Below are 25,893 nucleotides of genomic sequence, written 5' to 3' on the forward strand. Positions count from 1 at the left end.
AGAAAATGCTAAGTAAAAAAAAAAAACTGCTTTTCATAAGCAAAAATACTACTTATAAAATAAATTATGTAATTAAAATTATATAATTTTAATGTTATATTCAGAAGTCTGCATAATCTATACTGTTAGCAGTAGCTAAGTGCATAACATCATGAGATAATATTCATTCATTCATTCATTCATTCATTCATTCAATCATTCAGGGGCAATGGTGGCTCAGTGTGTGCCAAGTTTGAACCCCAGCTTTGCCAGGTTGCCATTGTTGAGCCCTTGAGCGAGAACCTTACCACTGTCCGCTCCAGGGGCGCAGTATAAGGACTGACCGTGTGCTCTGACCCCAGCCTACTAACAAAGCTGGGATATGTGAAGAATAAAGAATTTCACAGCGCAGTATGATGTATATGTGATAAACAAAGACTGAAATTAATTAGAGGTTACAACCTTTACTATAGGTGTATGTGTGTGATGCTGGGAGATTTGTATCTCACATGTATCAGTGATCAAAATGATGGTTATTATTGCTTTTTATTTGTAGATCTATCTAAAGAAATAAACTGTGATCTCATTATATAAAGCACTTTTGTAAGATATGTGTGTGCATGTGAGATAAAGTGGGGGGAAAAGTGGCATATTCTGACCTGTGAAAAGCGAGCCATTTTACAGGCTATCATTAGCTTATGTCTTATTTCTGTAAGAGTGAGAGAGAGAGAGAGAGAGAGAGAGAGAGAGAGAGAAGGAGGGAGGGAGAGTAAACTGGGCAATTAAAAAGCAATCTCCATGGGGAGAGAATAAAAAAGGAGAAAATGATGCCTGTAATCAGAGTGTCTGTCTCTTTAACTGTACATAGATAGATAGATAGATAGATAGATAGATAGATAGATAGATAGATAGATAGATAAAATCAATCACAGTGTGCTTGGACCCTTAAATCAGAGCTCGTGGTAACATTTATTTATTCATCTGAGGAAACCGGAGAACCCTGAAGAAACCCAGGTAGAGACAAGGAGAAACTCTAACGTGTGTTAGCGATGTGTCTGTGTGTTTTAACTGGAGAGAGATGAATAGGTAGGGAGGGAGGAAGGAAAGAGTGCAAGAGTGATAAAGGGATAGAGGGAGTGCTGTGTCTCTTTAAGTAGAGGTGGAGAGAGAGCGAGTGAGAGAGAGACAGTGTGCGCGGGGGAGGGGAGACGAGGGGGGGTTTGGCTGTGTTGGAACAGTCCTTCTGTAATGAGCAGATCTGAGAGAGAGAGAGAGAGAGAGAGAGAGAGAGATTCAAACACACAGACAGTGGAGATAAACGATAAGAAGCAGCGATCCAAGCAAACCAGGCGGCGCACTCTTCCTGGATACACATCAGAACGGAAGGCTCTCAACCTGGATTTATCACTGATGCGCAAACACTGGATTGTAATGTGGATCTGAAAAAGCGTGAGGAGAAAGAGAGCAAAATAGACAGACAGGCAGGGAGGGAGAGAGGGAGAGAGAGAGAAACAGAAAGAAGCAAAGAGAGACACCGAGCATACGACGGATTATTAACGCTGGATTGTCTGCTGCCCTGCTGATCCATCCATCCATCCATCTCCTGTTACCTAAACGACAGCATTGATACCTAGCAATCACGCACCTCATGTTTTTTTCTCATCCTTCTCTTTCTTTCATCTCTTCATCAGCAGTATCATCCGCAGCGTGATGATGATGTCGGGCGGGGGGTTTGGGTGCTGACGCTTGTACAACAGGACAAGAGCCTTCTCCGTACACTCTTAGGTAGGAAGGTTCTTGGGTTTATTCCTCTGGAGAAACTAGTATGTAGAACCCAACAAGACAAGTTGAAAAAATCAAGAACCGTTAGGAACCCTAAGAACCCTAGAGAACCCTTTTTTTCCCTAAGAGTGTAGAGTAGACGTGTGTAAATGCTGCACAAGCGCTTCCTCCACCAAACAGGTTTCTGAAAAGGTGGAGTCTTGGACCAGTGAAGGATCGGGGCCTGAGAAGCCCTGCACATCCGAGTCGCTGCACTCGTGTCTCCCGGCGCGTGATGGCTGGCGCGGGCCTTCCGCCGTGTCCGTCTCCGAGACGCAGCCGCCGGAGATCCGCACGGGAATAATATCCTCACTCTCCGGGAGCAGGATGGTGTGACCAGCACCGCATTTTATTTTTTTACTTTCAACCTGTTTTTTTCAGTTTCATTCAGTGCAACTGTTGACTGACAGGGATATTTTCAGGTTAACCAACGTCTTCCACTTTGCTTTGGTACCACCATCACCGCCTCCACCTCCACCACCCACTCCCGAGCTTTTTTTTATTTATTTAATTTTACTTTTTCCGAGATTTGTTGACTATTGCCAAGCCCTATTTCATGCATGTCCACTGGGGGCAGGTTCAACTTTGACGATGGGGGGTCTTACTGTGGCGAGTGGGACGAAGGCAAGGCCCATGGCCACGGCATCTGCACGGGGCCCAAGGGCCAAGGCGAGTACGCCGGTGCGTGGAGCCATGGTTTTGAGGTCCTGGGTGTGTATACATGGCCCAGTGGCAATACCTTCCAGGGCACGTGGGCACAGGGGAAGCGCCATGGCATCGGTGTGGAGAACAAGGGCAAGTGGGTGTACAAGGGGGAGTGGACACATGGATTTAAGGGGCGCTACGGAGTGCGGGAGAGCACCGGTGCCAGCGGCAAGTATGAGGGAACATGGAACAATGGCCTGCAGGACGGATATGGGACCGAGACTTACTCAGACGGAGGTAAGAGCACGATTCAGGTTTTCTGGGTACCTGGGTATACCATTTAGGGAAATAGACTTAGCAAAATTGCTTTATTCTACGGTTAATCATTAACGCTTTAAATAAGCCCAATTAATTTTGCGTACCATCCCTCTGGACTAAAAAAAGTTTAAGCCGCTATTACTACACTAGTCTAAATATCAATCATCGCAAAGACAAGTATCATTTCTACACTTTTACAGCTACAATGTCTTAAGGTAACACAGAAATGGAGTCATGCACATTAACAGTACAATGCTAATCTGAGGACATTACTTGCTAGCTACTTTAGACTACATTAGACTCATAGCACTAAACATCATTTCTCATAGCACTAAACATCATGACTCGTAGTGCTAACCATCCTGATATGCGCCTGTTGAGCATCCCAATTCGGATGTCCTGCCCACTCTCCGCTGGTATCTTGAACCAAGTTTGGATCTCTTCCCATAGCAAAGAAACTCCAAAATGAGATTTAGACATTTTCTCCATCTTCTCAAAGGTGTCTCAAATGTGGCTCATTACCTTTAAATCTCACAGATACTGTAGTTCATATTTGTCTTGTGTGCGACTCACATATGCAGAAATAAGCCGTCTTTGAGACTTGAATGAGATTTTAGCCGTTTTCTAAATCTTCTCAAATGTGTCTTAAATATGGCTCATTACCTCTAAATCTCAAAGATAGTTCATATTTGTCTTGTGTGCGACTCACATAATTTTTGTTTTCGCAAAGCAGTGTTACACACACACAAAGTATACAGTATAAACTGTGCATTTGGGTTTCTGATATGTTCTGATATGATCCTTCAAAAAAATTTGCTTAGTCATGCGTGTATAGTTAGTTAAAATGAAATAAAATTGAGGTCTGAATTTTGAAGAATATATTCTGCTGAAAAAATGTCACTTTATATTGCACAATCCTGACTCATATAAAGATTAAAACATAATGCGAAGAATGGCTAAAAATGCTTTTGGGGTTTAAGGGCTAGGGTTCTCTGACAGAGTGTTCAGTATTTTTATATACTTCATCTTACTCCTCACATACGGGTAGATGGAGGGGAGGGTTAGTGGGTTGGATCTCTGAAATGAGGATATGTAGATATGTAGGTTGGTAACAACTAAAGTCAGATACAGAATTGCTTTATAATAGATAAATGTTTTATTTTGAATTTATTGAAATTAAACGGGCAAATGGCAAACTTACTTTGCATTCTGTACAAATGTCATTACCAATAAAGAACTAAAATACAATATACAGAATACGTTTTATCGGGAAATGAAGCAGTGTTCAGTGTGTGTGTTCAGTGTTTTCTATACACTTATCATTTAAGACCAAACCTATTTTGGATTATACATTTATGACTAAATGTTCAAAATTTTTTCATGGCCACCCAAGTAAGCCTACAGTACATAAAGATTCAATTAAGACATAATGTCCCACAATTTCTCCCACACGTGCTCCAAGTCTGTGAATGTTAAAGTGTCCAGTGTGTTAGAGACACGTGCAGGACATCACCAGGCCTCGGTGTCAAGGCGGCAAAAACACGTAATCTATCATTCATCCAGACCTTTAGGGGGCGGTAGCGCACCACCTACACCACCTACACCACCTGCCGCAGATCAAAATGAAGAAAAGACCAGGAAGACAAGGCGCACTGTCAAGGTGGGTTTCGCGCCGAATTTTAAATTAATTATTATTGACAAGGAGTCAAAATGTAGGTTAAAAACCACAGAGTCTGTCGTAAAAAAAAAAAAAAAAACCCTGTGGTATACTTAACTGGAATTTACGTTTGTTCTTAAATGGCAAAAAGAATTCAAATGCAACCTGTGGGCGGATTAGCATGTGGATTAGCATATCTAGGTAACTAATGCTTGTGAGGGTGAAATTTTTTATTTTATTTTTTTATTAATTTTTTTTTGTAAAAATCAGTCAGCTGGATACAGTATTATTATTAGGCTTTTTTTTTTATATTAAGTTAATGTTACTGCATGATCAGTTTTTATGAACCGTAGTTTTATTACAGAGTGCTGAGTGTTTAACAGTAGTTACCAGAACATGTAACTTTAGAGACATCAGTTAATTATATTCTGTAAATAAATACCAATATGTTTGTTTGTGAAAATGTTATCTTGGTAATTTTATAAATTTTACTTTAACTGGGTTCTTCTCAGAAGCATGCCACCTCAGGAGACCTAGACTGCAGGAGAATGTTCCGGAGTCTCCATCAGCACCACGTCACCAGTCAGGTAAACACCAGCCCATGAGTAAGATCAAGCCCACCTCTCACCCTTCAGACAGTTGGGAATGAAGTATCTGAATGGTGTTTAGGTAAATCGCAAATGTTTTATTTTCTTGTTCCATTAGATACTAAGCATCTCCAGGAGTTGCAGACTTTGAACAAACTTGTTGGACGTCCACCACAAGAGAAGACTGATGTAGCCGGTGAGAGAGAACTTATCCAGGCATTGGTCCGTTCCTGTAGCCCTTACACACAGCAAGCAACCAATTTTTCTCTTTCTCCTTTTTGACTGATTCTTTTCACTAGAAGATCGTCACAATGCTGTGGACTTTGTGTAACTCCTGTATAAATCATACTATGAGTTGAGCAGTGTGACACTTAATATCTTTGTCAGGTTGGGTGACATTTTGTATGATTTTGTGTCTTGATTTGCCAGATTTTGCTGGTGTCTGTTATATTGTGTGAATTGTAAATTTATTACACTGTATGCTGTTTTTTTTGAGGATTGAGGATTTTTTTATACGTTCAATAAAACCTTGAATATTTCTTATTTATGTTCCATGCGTCTCATTTATATCTGACTTTAATCTCATTGTGGTCTTATATATGGCTCATTTGCTTCTCCTTCAAATGCAGTTCTCGAGTCGAGATTGTAATGAGACAGCTCAATTCAGTCTCATGAGACAAGAAAGAGCTCAGCAACAAAATTTTGCTGTGTTAGCTCCAGTAAAGGGAAGCCATAAATTCTAGGGAGCTTTTAATATGGATGTGGGTGTGACTACAGTAACTATGTATGATAAATATAATCAACCTACAGTACAACTTGTATTTCCTGATGTGATGGCCTGTAGAAACATCTGTAGACAAGAAAATGTCAAGACAAACACCACACAGTTATATCTCTGTGTACTGCTTAGCAAAAAAAAAAAAGTTTTTTTACTACAAAATAATTTAGAGGCATTTGCTTAGTTTATGAGCTACAGAAATGCATCACTTAGCAAAATTATCTAAAGTTAGGATTAACTTTCTAGCAGCAGCTAGGTGATGTGCTACCAGCCTGGCTAGGATTAGGTTATTATTGTGTAGTTTACCATAGTAGGGCGTGATATAAAGTAAGAATATAATATGACTTAAATTCATTTATTAACAAGAAATAAATTGTATCATTTGGTAGCATGTTGCTGTCCAAAAACTTTGCAACAAATGCAACTTTATTTTTTGTTAATATCAGAATCTGTGTCGTCTTAAAGTGTCATCTTACACCATCTCGCGCTAAAACACAATTACAGTTAAGAAGTTTTTTTGTTTTGTTTTATTACATTTTTCACTTTAAAGAAGTCGTTTCCATATTTTTGGTTTTTCACCTGTTTATTTTCATTTTTATCATGCTTTCTTGTTTTATATTTTCTGTTAAGCTTCTTTCTTTCTTTTTTTGCTTTCCATTAAACACCCAAATTAAGGCCATTTAGAGCGGCCTGCACTCGCTCGCTAACGAGAGAAAAGAAACAACATTACTCATTTAGTAGAAACTCAGAGTAGTGAGGTCAGTCAGATTCACCCACGTAAGCAAGTGTGTAACGAGGTCTCGGCACGCTGATGACCCCGAGCAGAGCGCTGAAGCAGCCCAACTCTGAACACACACTGTACTGAAATATTAAAACACACACTGTTGTAACGCTGAAGGACACGGCTCTGTAATGCTGAAACACACTGCGCTGTTGAACTCAATACACACTATCATGTAAGACTAAAACACACACCGTCCTGTAACACTGAACACACACTGTCCCGTAACACTGAACACACATCATCCCGTAACACTGAACACACACTGCCCCATAACACTGAACACACACACTGTCCTGTAACACTGAACACACACCATCCCGTAACACTGAACACACACCGTCCTGTGACACTGAACACACACTGTCCTGTGACACTGAACACACACAATCCCGTAACACTGAACACACACCGTTCTGTAACACTGAACACACCCTGTGTGGGTCAGGGGTAGCTCAGTGGTTAAGGCATTGGACTAGGGTTCGGAAGATCCCAGGTTCAAACCCCACAACCACCAAGTTGTCCCTGTTGGACCCTTGAGCGCGGCCCTTAACCCTCCCTGCTCAGATGTGTAATGAGATAAAAATGTAAGTCGCTCTGGATAAGAGCGTCTGCCAAATGCCTAAATGTCCTGTAACACTGAACACACTCCGCTCCACATTTTGCTCCTTTGTAACATTAAACACACTCTACTATAGCAGTAACGAGACCAAATCATTTCACTGTACCTCTGAAACACATCAGAACCTCAAAATATATCGTAGTTTTGAATTTTGCTGTTTTAAACAATTGTATGTCCTTTACGTTTATTTTGGGTCGACAGCGACTCAGTGCTTTGCAGTCCTTATTAAAAAATGTGTTCTTATAAAAATTTGTAGAACAAAAATGTGGATGTTGAAACTAAAATTTTTCCAAAATAAAAAATAAAGTGATTAAAATGTGAAATTTTTTAAATATTTGTAAAAAACAAATAGTAAAAAAACATAACCAAATAAAAGTTCGGTACCATGCGCATCTGTAGCCGTGCTCCCAGAACAGAGGTTTAAAATACTGATGATTATTGAAAGCTGAATTACACATTACAGACGTGTGTAAGGGGCGGTGCCTATAACGCTGTCCGGGTAGGACTGAGAGTGTCTGAATCACACGTCTCCTGATACAGACGCTTTACATTTCTTCTTTTACATTATACTGTACATACTACTCATGTCTGTTAGAATGCAGCACTCAGTGTCCTGTTGCATCTTAGTGTATTATACTACTGCTGGACTAAAACAAATATATACAGTATTTATAGACTAGGATTTCTAGGATTTAGTTTTTTTGATTACGGTGCACAACATGGTGTCCAGGTTCATGTGTGAATATGATTCCTCGTGCTTCTTGGAAGATGGCGCGTGCCATCAGGGAAGAAACCCTCCATAGATGTGATCCTCTGGTGGTTCAGTACATCCAGGTGGTCAGCTGACTTCATTTTATTGCCCCATAACGTTACTGAGTCTAGACCTGAGTAACTGATCAACCCCAGATCATAACACTGTCTCCAGAGGCTTGTACAGTGGACACTATGCATGATGGGAGCATCGCTTCATGTCCTTCCCTTCTCACCCTGACACGCCCATCACTCTGGGATAGGCTCAGTCTGGACTCATCAGGTCACATGACCTTTCTCCATCACTCCAAAGTCCAGTCTTTATAATCCCTAACAAACTGAAGCCCTTTTTTAGGAACTGACTTCACTAACAAGTGGTTTTCTTATGGACACACAGCTGTTTAGTCCGAATCCTGTGAGTTCTTGTCACACTGTGTGTGTGTGTGTGTGTGTGTGTGTGTGTGTAAATGCTCTTACTTTCACTATTAAACACAGCTCTGATTTACATTTACATTTACATTTGGGCATTTGGCAGACTCTCTTATCCAGAGCGACTTACATTTTTATCTCATTACACATCTGAGCAGTTGAGGGTTAAGGGCCGCGCTCAAGGGCCCAACAGTGGCAACTTGGTGGTTGTGGGGTTTGAACCTGGGATCTTCTGAACCATAGTCCAATGCCTTAACCACTGAGCTACACCTGGCCCTGATTTCTACCCCTCATTCATGCTTTTTTTTTAACCACATTACGTCTGTGAAGTTGAGGGTTCAGTGCTGTCCTTCCGGGTTTTGAGAATTGTGTTGGACAGTTTTTAACCCAGTTCCAGTAACTGTAATACTTTCTTTGCTGGCTGAGAGGACACGCTGCTGTCCTGACGTCTCTTTATGTAAAGCTTCAGCTTGTTCCAAATGCAGCAGCCTGCTTTCCTTACCAGGAAAAGAAGATCAAGGCTAATTGCACCCATCTTATTCATGCTACACTGGCTAAGGGCTGGAAAATTACTGAGAAGCTGTATGTAAGAATAAGTAAGGATATTGTTTCAATTAAAAGCAGACGAACAGAGACGAAAATGACCTGTATAAATTGTACAGTGTTAAGTGTAAGCTTGATTGATGTAAAAAACTTTTCCTTTTCCACCTATGCAAGTGATCGGTATACAGACGCTCCAGGTTATAAGGAAATCATTTACTCGGCAGGGGGGTGATTATATTATTTCTTTGTTCTTTTTTTTAAGTTTTTAGTGAAAAAGACCCATAAATACTGTAGTATATATATTTTTGGGATAATAATAAAGACAAATGTAATTGGTGTAGCAGCAGAACAGGAGCAACATAGAATACAAACCTGGGACATTGAAAACTTTATAAAAGTCAAAGTGAAATGTAAAAAACACCCTCTTGATTAAAAGTACGCGGATGTTTAATTTCCAATAATATTAACTAAAATAAACAGCTACCAAAATAATAGTTGGGAAAAGGGATCAAATAGTTAAAACTCTCTCTCTGGCTGCAAATTCCTGATCATTGTAAAAAGAAAACAAAAATGGAAGGACCTTCATTGTTGAGCAGCACGTCACAGTGGGGGGAAAATCCTAGGAGGAAAAAACAAATATATATGTAAACGAATAACCAATCGTCTTTAAAAGTCACCTAATTAGTCCGTCAATAGAGTCTGTCTGAGTGTAATTTAATCTCAGTATAAATACAGCTGTTCTATGAAGCCCTCAGAGGTTTGTTAGAGAACATTAGTAAACAAACAGCATCATGAAGCCTGAGGAACCCACCAGACAGTTCAGGGATAAAGTTGTGGAGAAGTTTAAAACAGGGTCCGGTTATAAATAAATATCCTAAGCTTTGAAAATCTCACTGAGCGCTGTTCAATCCATCATCTGAAAATGGAAAGAGTACGGCACAACTGCAAACCTACCAAGACATGGATGTCTACCTAATCGGACAGGCCGGATGAGTAGAGCATGGTATCTCTGGAGGAGCTGCAGAGATCCACAGCTCAGGTGGGAGAATCTGTCCACAGGACAACTATTATTCGCGCACTCCACAAATCTGGCCTTTATGTAAGAGTGGTAAGAAGAGAGACATTGTTTAAAGAAAGCCGTAAAAAGTCCCATTCGTAGTTTGTGACAAGCCATGTGGAGACATGTGGAAGAAAACATGTGGAAGAAGGTGCTCTGGTTAGAAGAGACCAAAATTTAACTTTTTGGCCTAAATGCAAAACGGTAAAGTATGTGTGGCGGAAAACTAACACTGTACATGGTGGTGGCAGCATCATGTTGTGGAGATGCTTTTCTTCAGCAGGGACATGGACAGGGACAGCTGGTCAGAGTTGACTGAAAGATGGATGGAGCCAAATACAGTGTGATCTTAGAAGAAAACCTGTTAGAGTCTTGAACCTGTTAGAGACTGAAGACTGGAGACTGGAGACTTGGAAAAAAAAAAAAACCTGAGGCTGAGATTCACCTTCCATCAGGACAACGACCCTAAACACACAGCCAGAGCTACAAGAGTGGTTTAGATTGGACCAGGTATATGTGTTAGAACCCAGTCAAGGTCCAGACCCAAATCCAATTGAGAATCTGTGGCAAGACCTGAAAATTTAATCCAATCTAACTGAGCTTGAGCTATTTTGCAGAGAAGGAGTAAAAATTTCACTCTCTAGATGTACAAAGCTGGTAGAGACACAACCCAAAGGACCTGTGGCTGCACCTGCAGCAAAAGCTGGTGCTGCAAAGTACTGACTCATGGGGGTGATTACAAATGCACGGCTCACTTTTTCAGATAATAATTTGTAAAAAAAAATTTTCATTTTACGTCCACTTTGTGTTGGTCCATCATATAAAATCCCAATAAAAGACATTTACCGTCGTGGTTGTAGAGTTTACGGGATGTGAATACGTCTGCAAGGCGTTGTGTATTAGGTGTCTTGTTAAGTGCTGAAGTGGAGAACTTTAGGAGCACTGCTAAAAATGTGCAGTACGTTTAAAAATGATGTAATTATAATACAAATAAACCAAATTTGAGTAAAGTTAGCTCGTTAACATGGCGGCGGCGGGCAGCTCCTTATTAAGAACATGATTAGCGCTAGCTAGCTAGTTTCCAATTGTAGCTTTTAAGCGAGCAGTGTATATTTGTTTGTACAGCTAATGTGTGTTAACTGTGTGTGTATGTGTGTGCGCATGTGTTGTGTGTGTCTGCATTTGTGTGAATTAGGTGTATTAGCTTACTAGCATGGTAAGTGTGTTAGTTAGCAATATAAGTAGGAAAAAGAAGAAGTGTGTGTGTGTGTGTGTGTGTGTGTGTGAGCGTGTGTGTTTTAAAACAGTTGTGAATTTCAGCCGTGACTAAGTAGCATAAAGCTAAACCTGCACTTAGCAACAGGAAAGCAAACAAAGCATCATGTCTCTTTCTCTCTGCCTCTTTATTCATATCTCTCACTCATCGTGTGTGTGTGTGTGTGTGTGTGTGTGTGTGGTACAGTAAGTTGCTGTGGAAACCCACTCGGTCTCCCGCAGCAGGTCAGCGTATCATCAGGGACGTGATGCTCCCTCGCTCCGATTGGCCAGCTGACTCTGCTAATGGTGTTTACCTGCACGGCCGTAATCGACACAGTGTAATCACTTCCACACGAGAGAGAGAGAGAGAGAGAGAGAGAGAGAATAGACAGGTAGACAGAGAGAGGGAGAGATGGTGTGGTGTGATGAAGCAGAGTTACCGTGACCGTAACAACTGTGATTATTTTCCTGTAATCTTATTATTATTAATTTCCTACTGAACAGCATGTTGTACTTTTTATCCATTCGAGTTAGACTGAAGCTTCGGCTCATCGTGTTACTGAGGAACCATGAAGCAGTGTGAACTGCTCCGTCCTAAAGATTCTGGAACACTTACAGTTACAGAGTGTTACACAGTGCTGGCACTGGAGACTCCTTACACTGATGTCACAGTAACAGAGAACTTACAGGGAACTTCACCATAACTACACTATAACGCCTATTCTGTACAGGGTCGCGGGTGGGCCTGGAGCCCATCCCAGGTGGGTACAATACACCCTGGACCAATGCATCGCAGGGAACACGAACACAAACACTGTCACACATACTACATGCAATTTGGGTAAAACAAATAGACTAATTGTATGTCTTTGGACTGTGGGAGGAAACCGGAGTACCCCGGGGGAAAGCCACCAAGCACGGGGGGGGGGCAAACTCCACACACACACACACACACACACACACACAGACCAGAGACAGGAATCCCGAAGGTGCGAGGCTACAACACTAACCACCACATCACCTACCATAGCATCAATTATTACTATTATTATAATTATTATTATCATTGTTATCAGTAAAATAACCACCGTACACTACTGTAAATGAGCCGTTGCTATGGAAACGCCAACGCATATGGAAAACAGTTGTGCTGATGTCAGAGATAAAGACCTAAAGCTGTCTCGTTAATATTAATATTATTAAATAATATGCAAATATCTACTTTATAAATATTACCTAGTGGCTGAATTCAGTCGTCTTTTGAAATGATATTTTTATGACATCATCCCACACCTAGCTGTGTGTTTTCTGTGTATACACACACTCGCAGTCCCACAGTACACAGTTACTCTGCACTAAAAGTGCTGACTTGTTGAAGAATGAATAAATGATGGAGAGAGTGGATGAGGAGCCGCTTTACACTCTGCAGGAGTCGGAATCTTCTTCCTTTGTGATTCTCTCTCTCTCTCACTGCAGGAGACGCAGCGGTACGAGCGCTCGCTCCACAAACAGGACGACGAGAACCAAAGGAGGGTGATGCCTTCCGAATACAGACACATACAGTCCTCAGGGCTGGTTTCAATACCTGCATGTCTCTATGTGAAAAGAGAGAGAGATTTAGATTGAGCAGGAATGGAGAGGAAAAGAGGAGAGGACTGGAGGAGAGGGGGAGAGAAGAGGAATCAGAAGAAAAGAGGAGTAGAGAGGGAAGAATATGAGGAGAGAAAAAGAGTGGAGATGGTAGAGATGAGAGGAAAGCAGAAGAAATATGAGACTTAGAGATGAGAAGAGCAGAAAGAAGAGGAGGAGAGGAGGAGGAGAGGAGGAGGAGAGGAGAGGAGGAGGAGAGGAGATGAGGAGAAGAGAGGAGGAGGAGAGGAGAGGAGGAGGAGAGGAGGAGGAGAGGAGGAGGAGGAGAGGAGGAGAGAGGTTGATTCTGGCCAATGTGATGTTTACGTACGTGATTGTTTATGAGAAGAAGAGAAAAGAAAGGGTGAGGAAAAAAGAGGAGAGGAAATGAGAGGAACAAGAATGAGGGGAGAGGAAATGATGAGCAGGATATAGAGGAGACGGACAGACGGAGGAGAGGACGGAGGACGGCTTTTTTCCTCCTGCATGAACCATTTCGTTTCTGTTAGCCGACAGTGAGAGGCGTGGGGGACAAAAATACTTCCGTTTCCTGCAAACAGACGACCAGTGCAGTGAAAAATGTCTCCACTCCCCTCCTCTCTCTCTCTCTCTCTCTCTCTCTCTCTCCTCCCCATTTCTTCGCTCTTCTCTCTCACTGTCTGTCTGTCTGTCTGTCTGTCTGTCTTTCCCCCACCTTTCCTCTGTTCTCTTTCTCTCCCCTCAGTTTTACTGATTCATCTAGAAGAACTTAAAAACCATAGTGTTTAAGTCAGATGTATATCACACATAAATAGTGTGTGTGTGTGTGTGTGTGTGTGTTTCACAGGCCTTACATAGACACAGCAGGTCAATCTCACATTAAAATAAACACAGGACAATCTGTTTAGTAAGTTTTTTTTTCTTTTACAATTCCTTGCACCTCCAGGGTCCGGGTTCGATTCCCGTCTCTGTGTGTATGGAGTTTGTATGTTCTCCCCGTGCTTGGTGGGTTTCCTCGGGGTACTCTGGTCTCCTCCCACAGTCCAATGGACATGCAGATTAGGCTTATTGGCATTCTTAAAATTGCCCGTAGTGTGTGTGTGTGTGTGTGTGTGTGTGTGTGTGTGTGTGTGTGTGTGTGTGTGTGTGTGTGTGTGGGTGTGTGTGTGTGCGCCCCATGATGGACTGGCACCCCCATCCAGGATGTACCCCCACCCTGTATACAGAATAAAGCAGTTTGACATCAAGACAATGAGATGAGACAACGTCCTGTGTGTAAGCAAACAATATGGCTTAAAAATGTAAAAAAACAAACAAACACACCTTTTAAATAAAGTGTTTTGTTTATAAAGTGTTTTGGGTTTTGGTGCGATAAATGCCATTCTGGGACGGTCTACTGTATCTCATTAACAAAACCTTTTTTTGTTCTTTGCAAACCACACTTTTCTTGTGTTAGACGCTTCGAAAGTACAAATTTCTGGCTAAATTCAGCCGTAAACAAATGCTTATGTTGACAAAGAAAAATAAAATAAAAGGCAAAATCATATATATATACTCAGCAAAAAAAAGAAACGTCCCTTTTTCAGGACTGTGTATTTCAACAATAATGTTGTAAAAATCCAAATAACTTTACAGATCTTCATTGTAAAGGGTTTAAACAATGTTTTCCCTGCATGTTCAATTAACCATAATCAATTAATTAACATGCACCTGTGGAATGGTCGTTAAGACCTTAACAGCTTACAGAAAGTAGGCATTTAAGGTCACAGTTCTAAAAACACAGGACACTAAAGAGACTTGTCTACCGACTGTGAAAAACACCCAAAGAAAGACACCCAGGGTCCCTGCTCATCTGCGTGAACGTGCATTAGGCATGCTGCAGGGAGGCATGAGGACCGCTGATGTGGCTAGGGTGATACATCGCCACGTCCGCACCGTGAGACGCCTAAGACGGCGCTACAGGGATGTGAAACATTTTTACTTTATGTCTTATGGTGTTGACTCTTTTAGTGTTCATACAAATATTTACACATTGAGTTACTGAAAGTAAAAACACTTGAAAGTCAGAGGACGTTTCTTTTTTTGCTGAGTATATGTAAAATTTTTTTTTTTTGACATAATAGTTTGCCATTTTGTGCCTTTTAAACTCTTGTAATTTAAACAAAATATTTTTTATATCCCCCAAAAATCACACAAAAGTTTAATATCACACAAAAAAGAAAGAAAAAGAAAGGAAGAACTACAGAATGGACTAACAGAGAGTACCAGAATGGATTAATCTCGTTTTGCAGTGGAACGAGTCATTTATGCCCTATAAGGCCATCATGTGTAAAGGGAAAAAGAAATATCAGACAATTTCCGCACATACCTAATGAATATAGATTTATGACATGACCTTTGACCTTTTGTGCTCATTAGCTGTACACTAGCATAACCTGAACACAAAGCACAGAGAATATTTTCACCTTTCCATTAGCATTTCACTGGTGTGTGTGTGTGTGTGTGTGTGTGTGTGTGTGTGTGTGTTTTGTCCCACAGGCTCGATTTCCAGCTAAATTCAATCAGATGTTCAGCGTTTCTCAGAAACGCTTTCCTAGGAACTGATTATATTGGCACTCGCGTCGCTCGTCACACGCGTCCTCATTAACATTATCAGTGTACGCTCTATGCGGGGAATCTGAATATCATTTAAAGTAACTTCAAGGAGAGAGAGTCTTACTCACGCTATCGCTCCTGAGCCACAGACGAGCCAGACGCGGTTCTGTCTTAGCGTGAACTTTTATAGCTGATTGGCATGTTCAGGTACTTAATGTTCGGCTGTTACTCACCCAGTTGGTTATGTAAAGTTAACAGATGTTATTTTTGTTAGATTATTAACTTTGTTACTGATGTTGCACTCCTTTGAGACGAGTGTGTTTTTGGAAATAACATCTTTTTCCTGTTAGCTGCCATTAATCCCTGCTAAGACACGATGTAGTTTATAATGTCTTCAGACGCTGATGTTCGGCTCGTGAGGAGAAACACTGCAGATACCTCAGAGTTACATCAATAGCTAAATTAATGTTGGTTTCTCACATAGTTTTGGTTTAAACTTAGATAGACCGTGATGGATTGTTCTAGATTAAAGTTCTTGATGGTTCTTGGTGACGTCACAAACCTCCTGTTACTCACTACTGAGATTTAACTGTTGAATTCGAATCTATCAGAGCGTACTGTTTAGTATTTTAGCCTAGCCGTAGTGACCAGTCAAAGCTGTCCATGTCACACTAAACAGGGAATTCTTCTTTTTATGGACTATTCAGTGAGCACACTCCCTTGGCTGAGCAGCGACCCCACACATGAACCATCTCAGGAGGCTTTACTGTTGGCCTGACACAGGATTGATGGTAGCGCTCACCTTCTCTTCCTTGGACAAGCATTTTTCTGGAGGCAACAATTGGAAAGGGGATTCATCAGAGAAAATGAGCCTTAACCCCGTCCCCAGCAGTCCACTCCCTGTACCTTGTGCAGAATATCCAACCGTCCCTATTGTTTTATCTGGAGAGAAGTGGCTGCGTTGCTGCCTTTCTTGAAACACAGTAAAGTGTCCTGAGCCCAGTCATCTGTGAGGTCGCTTCTCCACCAAGGGACGAACACGGCCATGAATAAATGAACGATGTCCAGCATGATGGAGCTCCTCACCATAGGGCGAAAGTCATAACGAAGTGTCTCGGTAACAAAACATGGAGATTTTGGAAATCAACATGTCCAGGGAACTCCCCAGACCGTAATCACATTGAGCATTGATTATGTAAGGATGGGCCGCGCCATCAGTCAGGGTGTGGCCCAGAAGGTGATTGACAGCATGTCAGGGTGAAGTGTTGAGGTCTTTAATAAGAAGATCAACACTGCAGACACTCATCTTTATATAAACAATGTAAATATCAATAAAAGTCTTTAACTCTTATGAAATGCTTGTAATTATACTTCAGTACACCAGAGTAACATCTCATAAGAGGATCTAAACACACTGAAGCAGCAGACTTTGTGAAAATTACTATTTGTGTCATTCTTAAAACTTTTGGCCCCCGGCTGTAATTGTGCCGGCTGCCCCTTTTAGTACAAAAACAGCAGGTATTATTAATAAAATCACTCACATGGGGTGGAATTATTGAAAATCTGCCCTTTCGAGGTGTTCATTCAGTGTGGTAAAGGTCAACTCAAGATTGCAGGTGTTCCTTCATCACGGAACATGAGCGAGAGCTTGGCAGTGTGGAGTCGGATCTGATGTCGCAGGTAGAAATCGCAGGGTCTAGCTGTTAATCCGTCACTGTAACAGTTCATACAACACTGTAACTGTTAATTAGGCAGTGGGGATTTTACTGTTTGTGTGTGTGTGTGTGTGTGTGTGTGTGTGTGTGCGTGTGTGTGTGTGAGAGAGAGAGAGAGCGCGAGAAGGTTTATTCTCCTGGTCCTTTTGAATATGACCTCATTCAGCAGTGTGACGTACATGAGTGTGTCACTTTCAAAGATAGTACAATCATACACACACACACACACACACACACAAGCATAATTTTACCGAATCAGTCAATAAGTACATTATTGTCATTGTAGTTGTTGTTGTTACAATCTGCAGTATAGTGTGGAATTGAGAGTGACTCCGCCTCCTAATTCGGTGTGTTTACAGTGTGTACAGTAAGTGGATCTGATCTTGGAATCTGCAGTAGTTTAGAAATCTCTCAGAATGTATATCTACCGTCCTTTTTCTCAGATCTGGACTGAACTCCTGGGACTTCCCTTTTGTACAGTGTCAATCTGATAAGTGTTAAACAAATCCTGTTTATGATGCTTAAAGACGCTACCAGCTGGAGTCCATCATCATCATCATCATCATCATCATCATCATCATCGCTAACAGGAAGTCGACAGGCTTTGTGTGTGTGACAAATTAAAATTAATTTTAGGACTTTCTTCACCGTTGAATTAATATTCTAGGTGGGTGTGTATATTTACAGTATGACCCTGTACTGTATATAATTTTGAAGGAGGTTTGAGTTTTCTGTCCCAGTAAAAGACCAGTTCAGAGAAATCAGAGACAAGTCCAACATTATCATGGCACTCCTGTTCATGATGAGAGTACAGTATGTAAACCTCCGGTGCATCTGTACGTTACTTAATTGGTACCTTCACTGTGGAATTAGCATAATGAATTAATGTCTATACTAATAGATTAACATCTGCATTGGAAAACTTATATCTACACTCTAAGGAAATGTACCCTTCTACTGCAGATGTGTATTTATGTGTAAGTGAGTCAAGGTTTACCTTTTTGGAATAAACACATACAGTAATCGCAGTGACCTCCAGAGTGTGTGGGGTGAGGGTCAGCACCTCAAAGACTTAGGCCATGGTTCTCACTGGGAGAAGGGTGAGTTGTCCGTTCAGTGAGATTCTGCCTTAAGTGGAGGAGTTCAGGTATCTCAGATGCTTAGTCACGAGTGAGCGACCCTCCTCTGTGGCCACAAGCAGGTGGCAGTGACTGAAAGTTGTGGATACATTTGGCATGGCTTCCTCCACCAGGGGTCTGGGCTCAGCCTGAGAGATAAAGATGAGGAGTTCAGACATCTGGGCGGAGCACCTGAGTCTTCACAACGAGGGACACCGTCTCAGGTGGTTCAGGCATCTGATAAGGATGTGTCCTGGATGCCTACCTAGGGAGGTGTTTCAGGTATGACCGACATGGAGTAAACACACCCCAGGGTGAACCCAAGATGAGGTGGAGAGATTATTATATCTCCCTTTTGGTATGGAAACAGCTCAGGGTCCCCGTGTGTGAGCTAAGAGGAGAAAGTGGCTGGGTGATTCTGCAGAGAAAGAGCGAGAAGAACCATTGGCTCAGTTGTGATCACGTGACTCTCAGCAGACAAAGTGCATATGTACTGTACTACAGTACTCGTATATCAAGACCTTGTTCGTTTAACAAGCCCAAACTTTAAAAAAAATGTAGCTTGTTTTGCAAAACTCTAAATGAACTTCTGGTCCACGGCAGAGGTAGGTTTTGGTCTCGCCCTCCTGGGACGGCCTTAATGAGAGACAGTTTCATTATGGTGCTCGACAGATTTTGCAAATGCACTTGACACAATACTGTTCTTGCAAGAACTATTACAGAAAGACTGACCTCTGTGTCTTAAAATATTAACTAACTGTTGTTTTTGTTGTTGTTACGTAATTACCTAATTCCATATGTGTTATTTTATAGTTTTGAAATCCCCAGTATTGTTATAGAATGTAGAAAATAAATCACTAAACAAAAACAAAGAAGTTTGCAAGTGACCCCAAACTTTTAAACAGTAGTATGCATCCACACACTGTATATATATATATATATATATATACATAAAAAAATCTATATACAGTTCAGGAAAAGAAAAACTTGCATAAATATTTTAATACTAAATTAATTACTTAATGTTTTATATATATATATATACTCAGCAATTTCAGAGGAATGTTTTTTCCTTGTTAAGCCCCACAGTGACCTATGAATCATTCAAGCTTTTAAAAACACATTTTAAGAGAAACAGGTGCAGATGATGACAGATGATCAGGCAGTGATTAGTAACTGCTGATGCTGAATGCTGAGTGAATGAAACAGACGAGAGGGGAAATAAGGTTACAGTGGAACCGGTTTTTCAATTGTACTTTTGCATTTTAGGCGTAGCTCAGTGGTTAAGGCATTGGACTACGGTTCGGAAGATCCCAGGTTCAAACCCCACAACCACCAAGTCACCACTGTTGGGCCCTTAAGCGCGGCCCTTAACCCTCAACTGCTCAGATGTGTAATGAGATAAAAATGTAAGTCACTCTGGATAAGATCGTCTGCCAAATGTCTAAATGTAAATTATGAGGGAGGTCAGGACTTCTCAGGTCTTAGCTAAATGCAGAGCTAAGGAAGTCCATGAGCTTTTCTGAGCATGAAATTATTACGTTTCATACCTGTGATGTCATTAAATAACTTAATAATAATTCCTGTTGTAAATAAGGTTAAGAGACGAGAACAGAGGAAATGGGTTCTGACAGGGTCGGCTACATAAAGAAAAGAAACATGGATTTTTTATGCTTAAACGTGAGAACGTGAGAACGTGCGTGACATGGCAGACTTAATTACGCAGCTGTGTTTAAGAGCGCAGGGCTGCGTGACCGAACACACCCCGCTCTGATCAGATCTCTGTAAGATTAGTTCCACTAAATGAAGGAGATTATTCCGGAACTCATCGCTGCTTTTCTTTCTGTCCCATCAGCTGCGTAAAACCATTAACCAGCCTGAGAACATAAAATAAATAAATCACACGGGGAAATGTTTACTTCCTGTGGATGTGTCCATATTCAACCAGCGCCGAATCTCTACGGAGACAACGTGAATACAGTGGAACCTCAAATTCAAAGATTTTTAATAAATGTACTTTTTAATTTATAGTAAATTAATTTACTGATTAAATAAAAAACGAACAAGTCTTATGAGTAATCAGTATCATTATCGTGCACACGCTTCTTGTAATGACGCCGAGCGTCACGTGATCACAACGGTTTTTACTCTTTCTTGTGCTGTGGAATTCTGGGTAATCGTCTCCCCTGCTGGGAGCAGTAACATCCATGCACTTATGTACTGTTTACTGTAACACTGTGACCGTGTGTGTGTGTGTGTGTGTGTGTATGTGTGTGTAAAACATATTTTATTTTGTGTCTGTATGCGTGTGTGTACAGCGCGCGTGTAAAGCAAAAGCAAGGCTTCATTAGAGAGGTTAAAGATCCATTTTCTCTCTCTGCTCAAGGGTCAGCCTGCAGTTTGTGTCTGAACACAGACCCCTCCTACTTTGGCCTTCACACACACACACACACACACACACACACACACACACACCCCTCCTCACCTCCTCTCCTCGCTTTCACACACACTCTCTGCTCTACACAGAAACACTGCTCTGTCACGATTCTTTTCAGAGGTAAATGCAGGTTAATTTGTTTAGTTTTTTTTTAACTTTACAGCAGTGATTCCGTTAGTATGTGTGTGTGTGTGTGTGTGTGTGTGTGTGTGTGTGTGTGTGTGTGTGTGTGTGTGTAAACAACCCAGATAGGAGAGGAAAAAGGTTTATTGTGTAAGATGAGAGGGGGAGGGGCTGATTCCTCCTCTCCACCTACTTTAGCTTCACACACACACACACACACACACACATAGGGACAGCGTGTTCTGTGTGTTTATTTTCTGTTCAACTTTTTCAATGGGATTTGGTGCATTTTTTTTAGAAAAGATTTATTTATTTATTTATTACAGATTTTTGTATAAATTTATAAACGGTAAACAGACAAAAGAAATGTGTTTATGCTTTTAAATGGAAACACACACACTTTCTCTTCGCACCATAACCCGACACAGCTTCATCTAGGAGAGCTTTAACGCCCCTCTTTAAGACGTCACTTTTTTTATTATACCTGTATGTTTAAATTAGTTTGCCTTTATTACACTAGTAGCCCAGATAGTTAGCTTTGTGTTACACAACGTTACACAAACCTGCAGCTTTTACTGTAATAATCCCAGAAACTTAATTCATTTCCCACAAAATTTCTAATTTAAATTCGTCACAGGCACAAGCACACAGTGAAATACTTACACATCTGCCAATGACCAGGAAAATAAAATAAAGTTTTAAGGAAAAGGTAAATTTTAAAGGCAAGTTAAATCAAACTGAACAAAAAAAATGAAACTGTAAAGTTTGCAGATATTAAAAAGAATATAATGGACATGAAATAAGAATAAAAAGAATAAAATATACAAATCAAATAATTATTTGCAAGAGGAAAATATAAAAACTACTAATGTACAGTAATAATGTGTGAAAGGATGAGTGGCAGCAGCAGCGGTTATAAATCTCTTAACATAAAGAGTTATAGGAGTTACTATTACATTGGAGGGATTGGTTCTGTTTATGGAGAAGTGAAAAGCTCCAGTTTAAAAAAAAAAAAACTGTAATAACTGTGATATTGCATCCCAGAAATGTGTGGTTATTACATTAAAAGCTACGGATTTGTTTTACGTTTTTGGTTTATTGCGTTTCTGGGCTGTTGTTATGCTGGCGGGTGTAAGAGCATGAGAGATACTGCATTTACAAACCACAGCAAGTTAACATTAACAAACGAGTCATTTAAACTTCCAGTCTTGTAACTATCTGGGTAGTTAAAAAGTAGGCAATGTGGAAGAATTTGGGAAAAGTTTAAAGGAGACAGAAGAATGTGGGGGTGGGGGGGGCAGGGACAGAATGAAATAATGGAGGGATGAGAGAAGAAAGAGAGAGAGAGAGAGAGAGAGAGAGAGGAAGAGAGAGAGAGAGTGGTGTGTTGTTTATGTGTGAGGTGACTCGGGTAATAGCAGCATGTTCTAGAAGGCTGAATGAATCACTGGCGTGCTGGGATCATAATTACATCACACACACTTAAACACACACACACACACACACACACACACACACACACACACACACAGATAGACAAAAAATGATGGCACAGATCTAAGTGCTCTGAGAGAGACAGAGAGAGAGAGAGAGAGAGAGAGAGTCACTTGTCAGCACCACGGACAGCACCAAGTCAGGGGGTTTTAGTGAAATAATCATTTATTAAATTAAAATTAAAATTGTCACATACACAGTCATAGACAGTAGGGTATGCAGTGAAATGCTTGAATAAAAGACTATTAATAGGAAATAAATATAAAAAAGAAAAATAGAAATTAATTTTACTAAGAAAGAATAAAATATCTGTACAATACAAAATATACAATATGAGAAAAATATAAGAAAAATAAGAAAAACCTAGAATTGATTGATTTTTTGTGAGGGAATAAAGTTGAATATAAATGAAAATGTCCAGGTGGGGTGCAAATATGCCTGAAAGTGTCGTATTTAAAGTGACTTTTGGGCATCAGGGAAACAGAATGAAATAGAATAAGTAACTAATGTCCACGAATGTGCAGGTGTGCAGTGACCACTAGTGTCAATAAATGTCCAGAATGTCCAGAGTGAATGCAAGAAACATGTGTGTGGACGTGCAAAATGGATCAGTACTGTGTGGTGTACTGATTAAGAGACCGTATCACCTGCTTAAAGAAGCTCCTCCTCAGTCTCTCTGTGTTGGTCTTCAGGGATCGGAATCGCTTTCCTGACCTCAGCAGAGAGAACAGTCCATTGCTGGGGTGAATGAGGTCCTTCACCATCTTCCTGGCCTTGGTCCAGCACCGCTTGCTGTAGATTAAGTGCAGGTCAGGAAGCTCAGCTGATCGCACCACCCTCTGTAGAGCTCATCTGTCCTGCATGGTGCTGTTCCTGAACCAGGTTGAGATGTTTCCCGTCAGGATGCTCTCTATGGTGCAGGAGTAGAAATTCCTGAGCACCTTGGAGGGCAGTCTGAAGTCTCTCAAGCGTCTGAGGTGGTAAAGACGCTGTCGGGCCTTTTTCACCTTGGTGTTGATGTGATAGGACCACGACAGGTCCTGCGTAATGTGAACACCGAGGTATAGGAAGCTGTCCACTCTCTCCACTGGGCTCCTGTTGATGATGAGGGTCTGGTAGTTCCACTCCTGCTCCGTACTAAAGTTTACTATCAACTCCTTTGTCTTGTTGACGTTCAGGAGGAGTTTGGCACCAATTCTCCAGATTTCCAATCTCCTCCAGGTAGGCCGTCTCATCGTTGTCAGTGATAAGGCCAACAATTGACGGTGTCGTCAGCAAACTTGATGATGGCGGTGGAGTTGGTAGAGGCTACTCAGTCGTGTGTGTACAATGAGTACAGCAGGGGGCTTAGAACAAAACCCTGGGGGGCTCCTGTGCTGAGAATGAGGAAGGCTGAGACATGTCCACCCATCCTTACTGCCTGTGGTCTGCCAGTTAGAAAATTGGAAAACAGAATAAAATAGAATACAGACACACAGACACAGAGATGAGCTGAGTCCCAGGAGCTCCAGCTTGCTGGTGAGTGTGGAGGGAATTATGGTATTGAATGCTGAACTGTAGTCGGTGAAAAGCATTTTAACATAATTCCCCCTTCTAGTGTCCAGGTAAGTGAGAGATGTATGGAGAAGATGAGAGATAGCGTCATCTGACCAGTTTCTGACCAGGCATTCAAAGCACTTCATCACTACTGAGGTGAGGGCTACAGGATGATAGTCATTGAGGGAAGCAGGATGTGGTTTCTTTGAAACAGGAACAATGATGGACTCTCTGAAGCATGTGGAGATCACCGGCTGAGATAAGGAGGGGTTAAATTCTTCAGTGAACACAGGTGCTAGCTGGTCTGCGCAGGCTCTGAGGACTCAACCTGAGATGCCGCCTGGTCCTGCTGCTTTCCTGGTGTTCATTCTCCTGAAAGCTCACCTCACATCATGCTCGGAGATGATGAACGCATTTCCCTTGCTGGCAGTGTCTTCCTGTCTGCAGCCATTAGCGTAGCTAGTAGCATCGCTCTCGTCTGCCAGAGTCACGTCCGCGTTCATCATACCGGATGTTGGTGCTTTATAGTCCGTTATTGTCCTAAGTCCCTGCCACAGGCTCCTAGAGTCACTCTGTTGAAGTTGTGAATCTAGTTTTCTCCCTTAGCGTTGCTTCGCCTCCTTCACCGCCTTCCAGACGTTGTATGACGCAGCCCAGTATTAGTGAGATTTACTGTAGCATCACGACACAGAGAGTTTTATTCCTCTCACACTTTTAAATCTGTGCTTTTTCTCATTTGTTGGGGGTTTTATTAAAATACAGATCAAGCACAAAAATTTGAACAGATACAAAAGAACTAGCGCTAGGATATGGGATAAGTACTAATACTAAAGCTAAGACATTAAAATGCAGCATATTGTGGCGTGGGCGGGGCGGCGGCTGACGACCAGCATGCCTTGCGGGGATGTCGGTGTGTTCACCATGATGGGGAAAGGTGTTTGGGTTAGTGATTTCGGCCCTGTTGTGTGTGTGTTGAGGTGTGTGACGTGTGAAATGTGCTCCAGTTCAGGCTGACGCTGAATTAGATGTAGGCTCCTGAGTGAAGGTGCTGCTCATGCCATACCAGCTGTGTGCCGAATAAAGTACTCCCAGCCATTGCATTGGGCAGCAAATAAGCTCACTCGTCTCTCCAGCATTCTTCCCGGCGTAAAAACGCTACAATATATACAGAGACAAGACGGAAACAGTTATGGTCCAATTAAAATAAACAATTTAGCTGTGTTATGTATATTACATTTTTGTGGGATTAATAAATTAAAAGCTGCAGATTAGTTTTGTTGTTTTTTTCTGATTTTGGTTTATAAAATTTCTGGGCTGTTATTATTTAAAAACATTGTTTATTAATTTTTGCTTAATGCTCGACATAGATGTACATTTGGTTAATACGGTGGTCATTTCTTAACAACCAACAAAAGAGGAAGAAAGTGAATCAAGAATAAACCACACAGACCTGAGTGACAGGGAAACAGGGAAACAGCAAAGGAACAGAAAGATGCCAGAAAACTGAAGACACACAAAACAGAATACAGTTTCATGTTTAAACAATAAGTGAGAAACACAAAGAAAGAACATAAATAGAGTATTTTGTTCACGCATGGCTTTTTTTTCTTTTCTTCTAAGGTAGAATTAATTAGACTTCAGCATGTAATGACCTGAATAAACAGTGTAAGATCAGAGCGCTGATCAGAGGCAGCGAGGGGAAAAATAAGTCCTGATTCACATCTCTGTAAAAGAAAGAAAAACAGTAACTCTTATTACAGGCTGGTTTTACACCAAAAGAATTCAATGTGTAAATACACACACACACACACACACACACACACACAGAGAGAGAGAGAGAGAGCTCTTGAAAACGACCATCTGTGTATGAGAGTGGCTTTTTGGTGAGTCACGCTTCATCCAGAGGTTTTATGAACGCAAATAAAAGCGACGAGATTTAAACCTGGGCTTTTTACCTTCACTTTTTACTGTGAGCTTTGTTAAAGACTGAGCTATAATTCTAAAAAAAAAGAGAGAGAGAGAGAGAGAGAGAGAGAGAGAGAG

General features: G+C 41.2%; 1 protein-coding gene and 1 long non-coding RNA gene across 2 annotated transcripts in view; both read left to right on the forward strand.

The window, feature by feature from the left end:
• Window positions 1-1,313: 1,313 nt before the first annotated feature.
• The window catches only part of jph3b (junctophilin 3b), a 48,355-nt gene continuing 23,775 nt past the window's right edge, over window positions 1,314-25,893 (forward strand). The window contains exon 1 of the mRNA XM_053505178.1: window positions 1,314-2,742. Coding sequence (XP_053361153.1) covers window positions 2,361-2,742 — 382 coding nt within the window. The 5' untranslated portion in view covers window positions 1,314-2,360. The remainder of the gene's footprint in view (window positions 2,743-25,893) is intronic.
• LOC128531366 (uncharacterized) lies at window positions 4,395-5,488 on the forward strand. Its single transcript, XR_008361193.1, has 3 exons — window positions 4,395-4,423; window positions 4,933-5,007; window positions 5,126-5,488. It is a non-coding gene; the product is annotated as an uncharacterized LOC128531366 (long non-coding RNA).

Source organism: Clarias gariepinus, chromosome 10, assembly GCF_024256425.1.
Source record: "Clarias gariepinus isolate MV-2021 ecotype Netherlands chromosome 10, CGAR_prim_01v2, whole genome shotgun sequence".
Taxonomy (NCBI): domain Eukaryota; kingdom Metazoa; phylum Chordata; class Actinopteri; order Siluriformes; family Clariidae; genus Clarias; species Clarias gariepinus.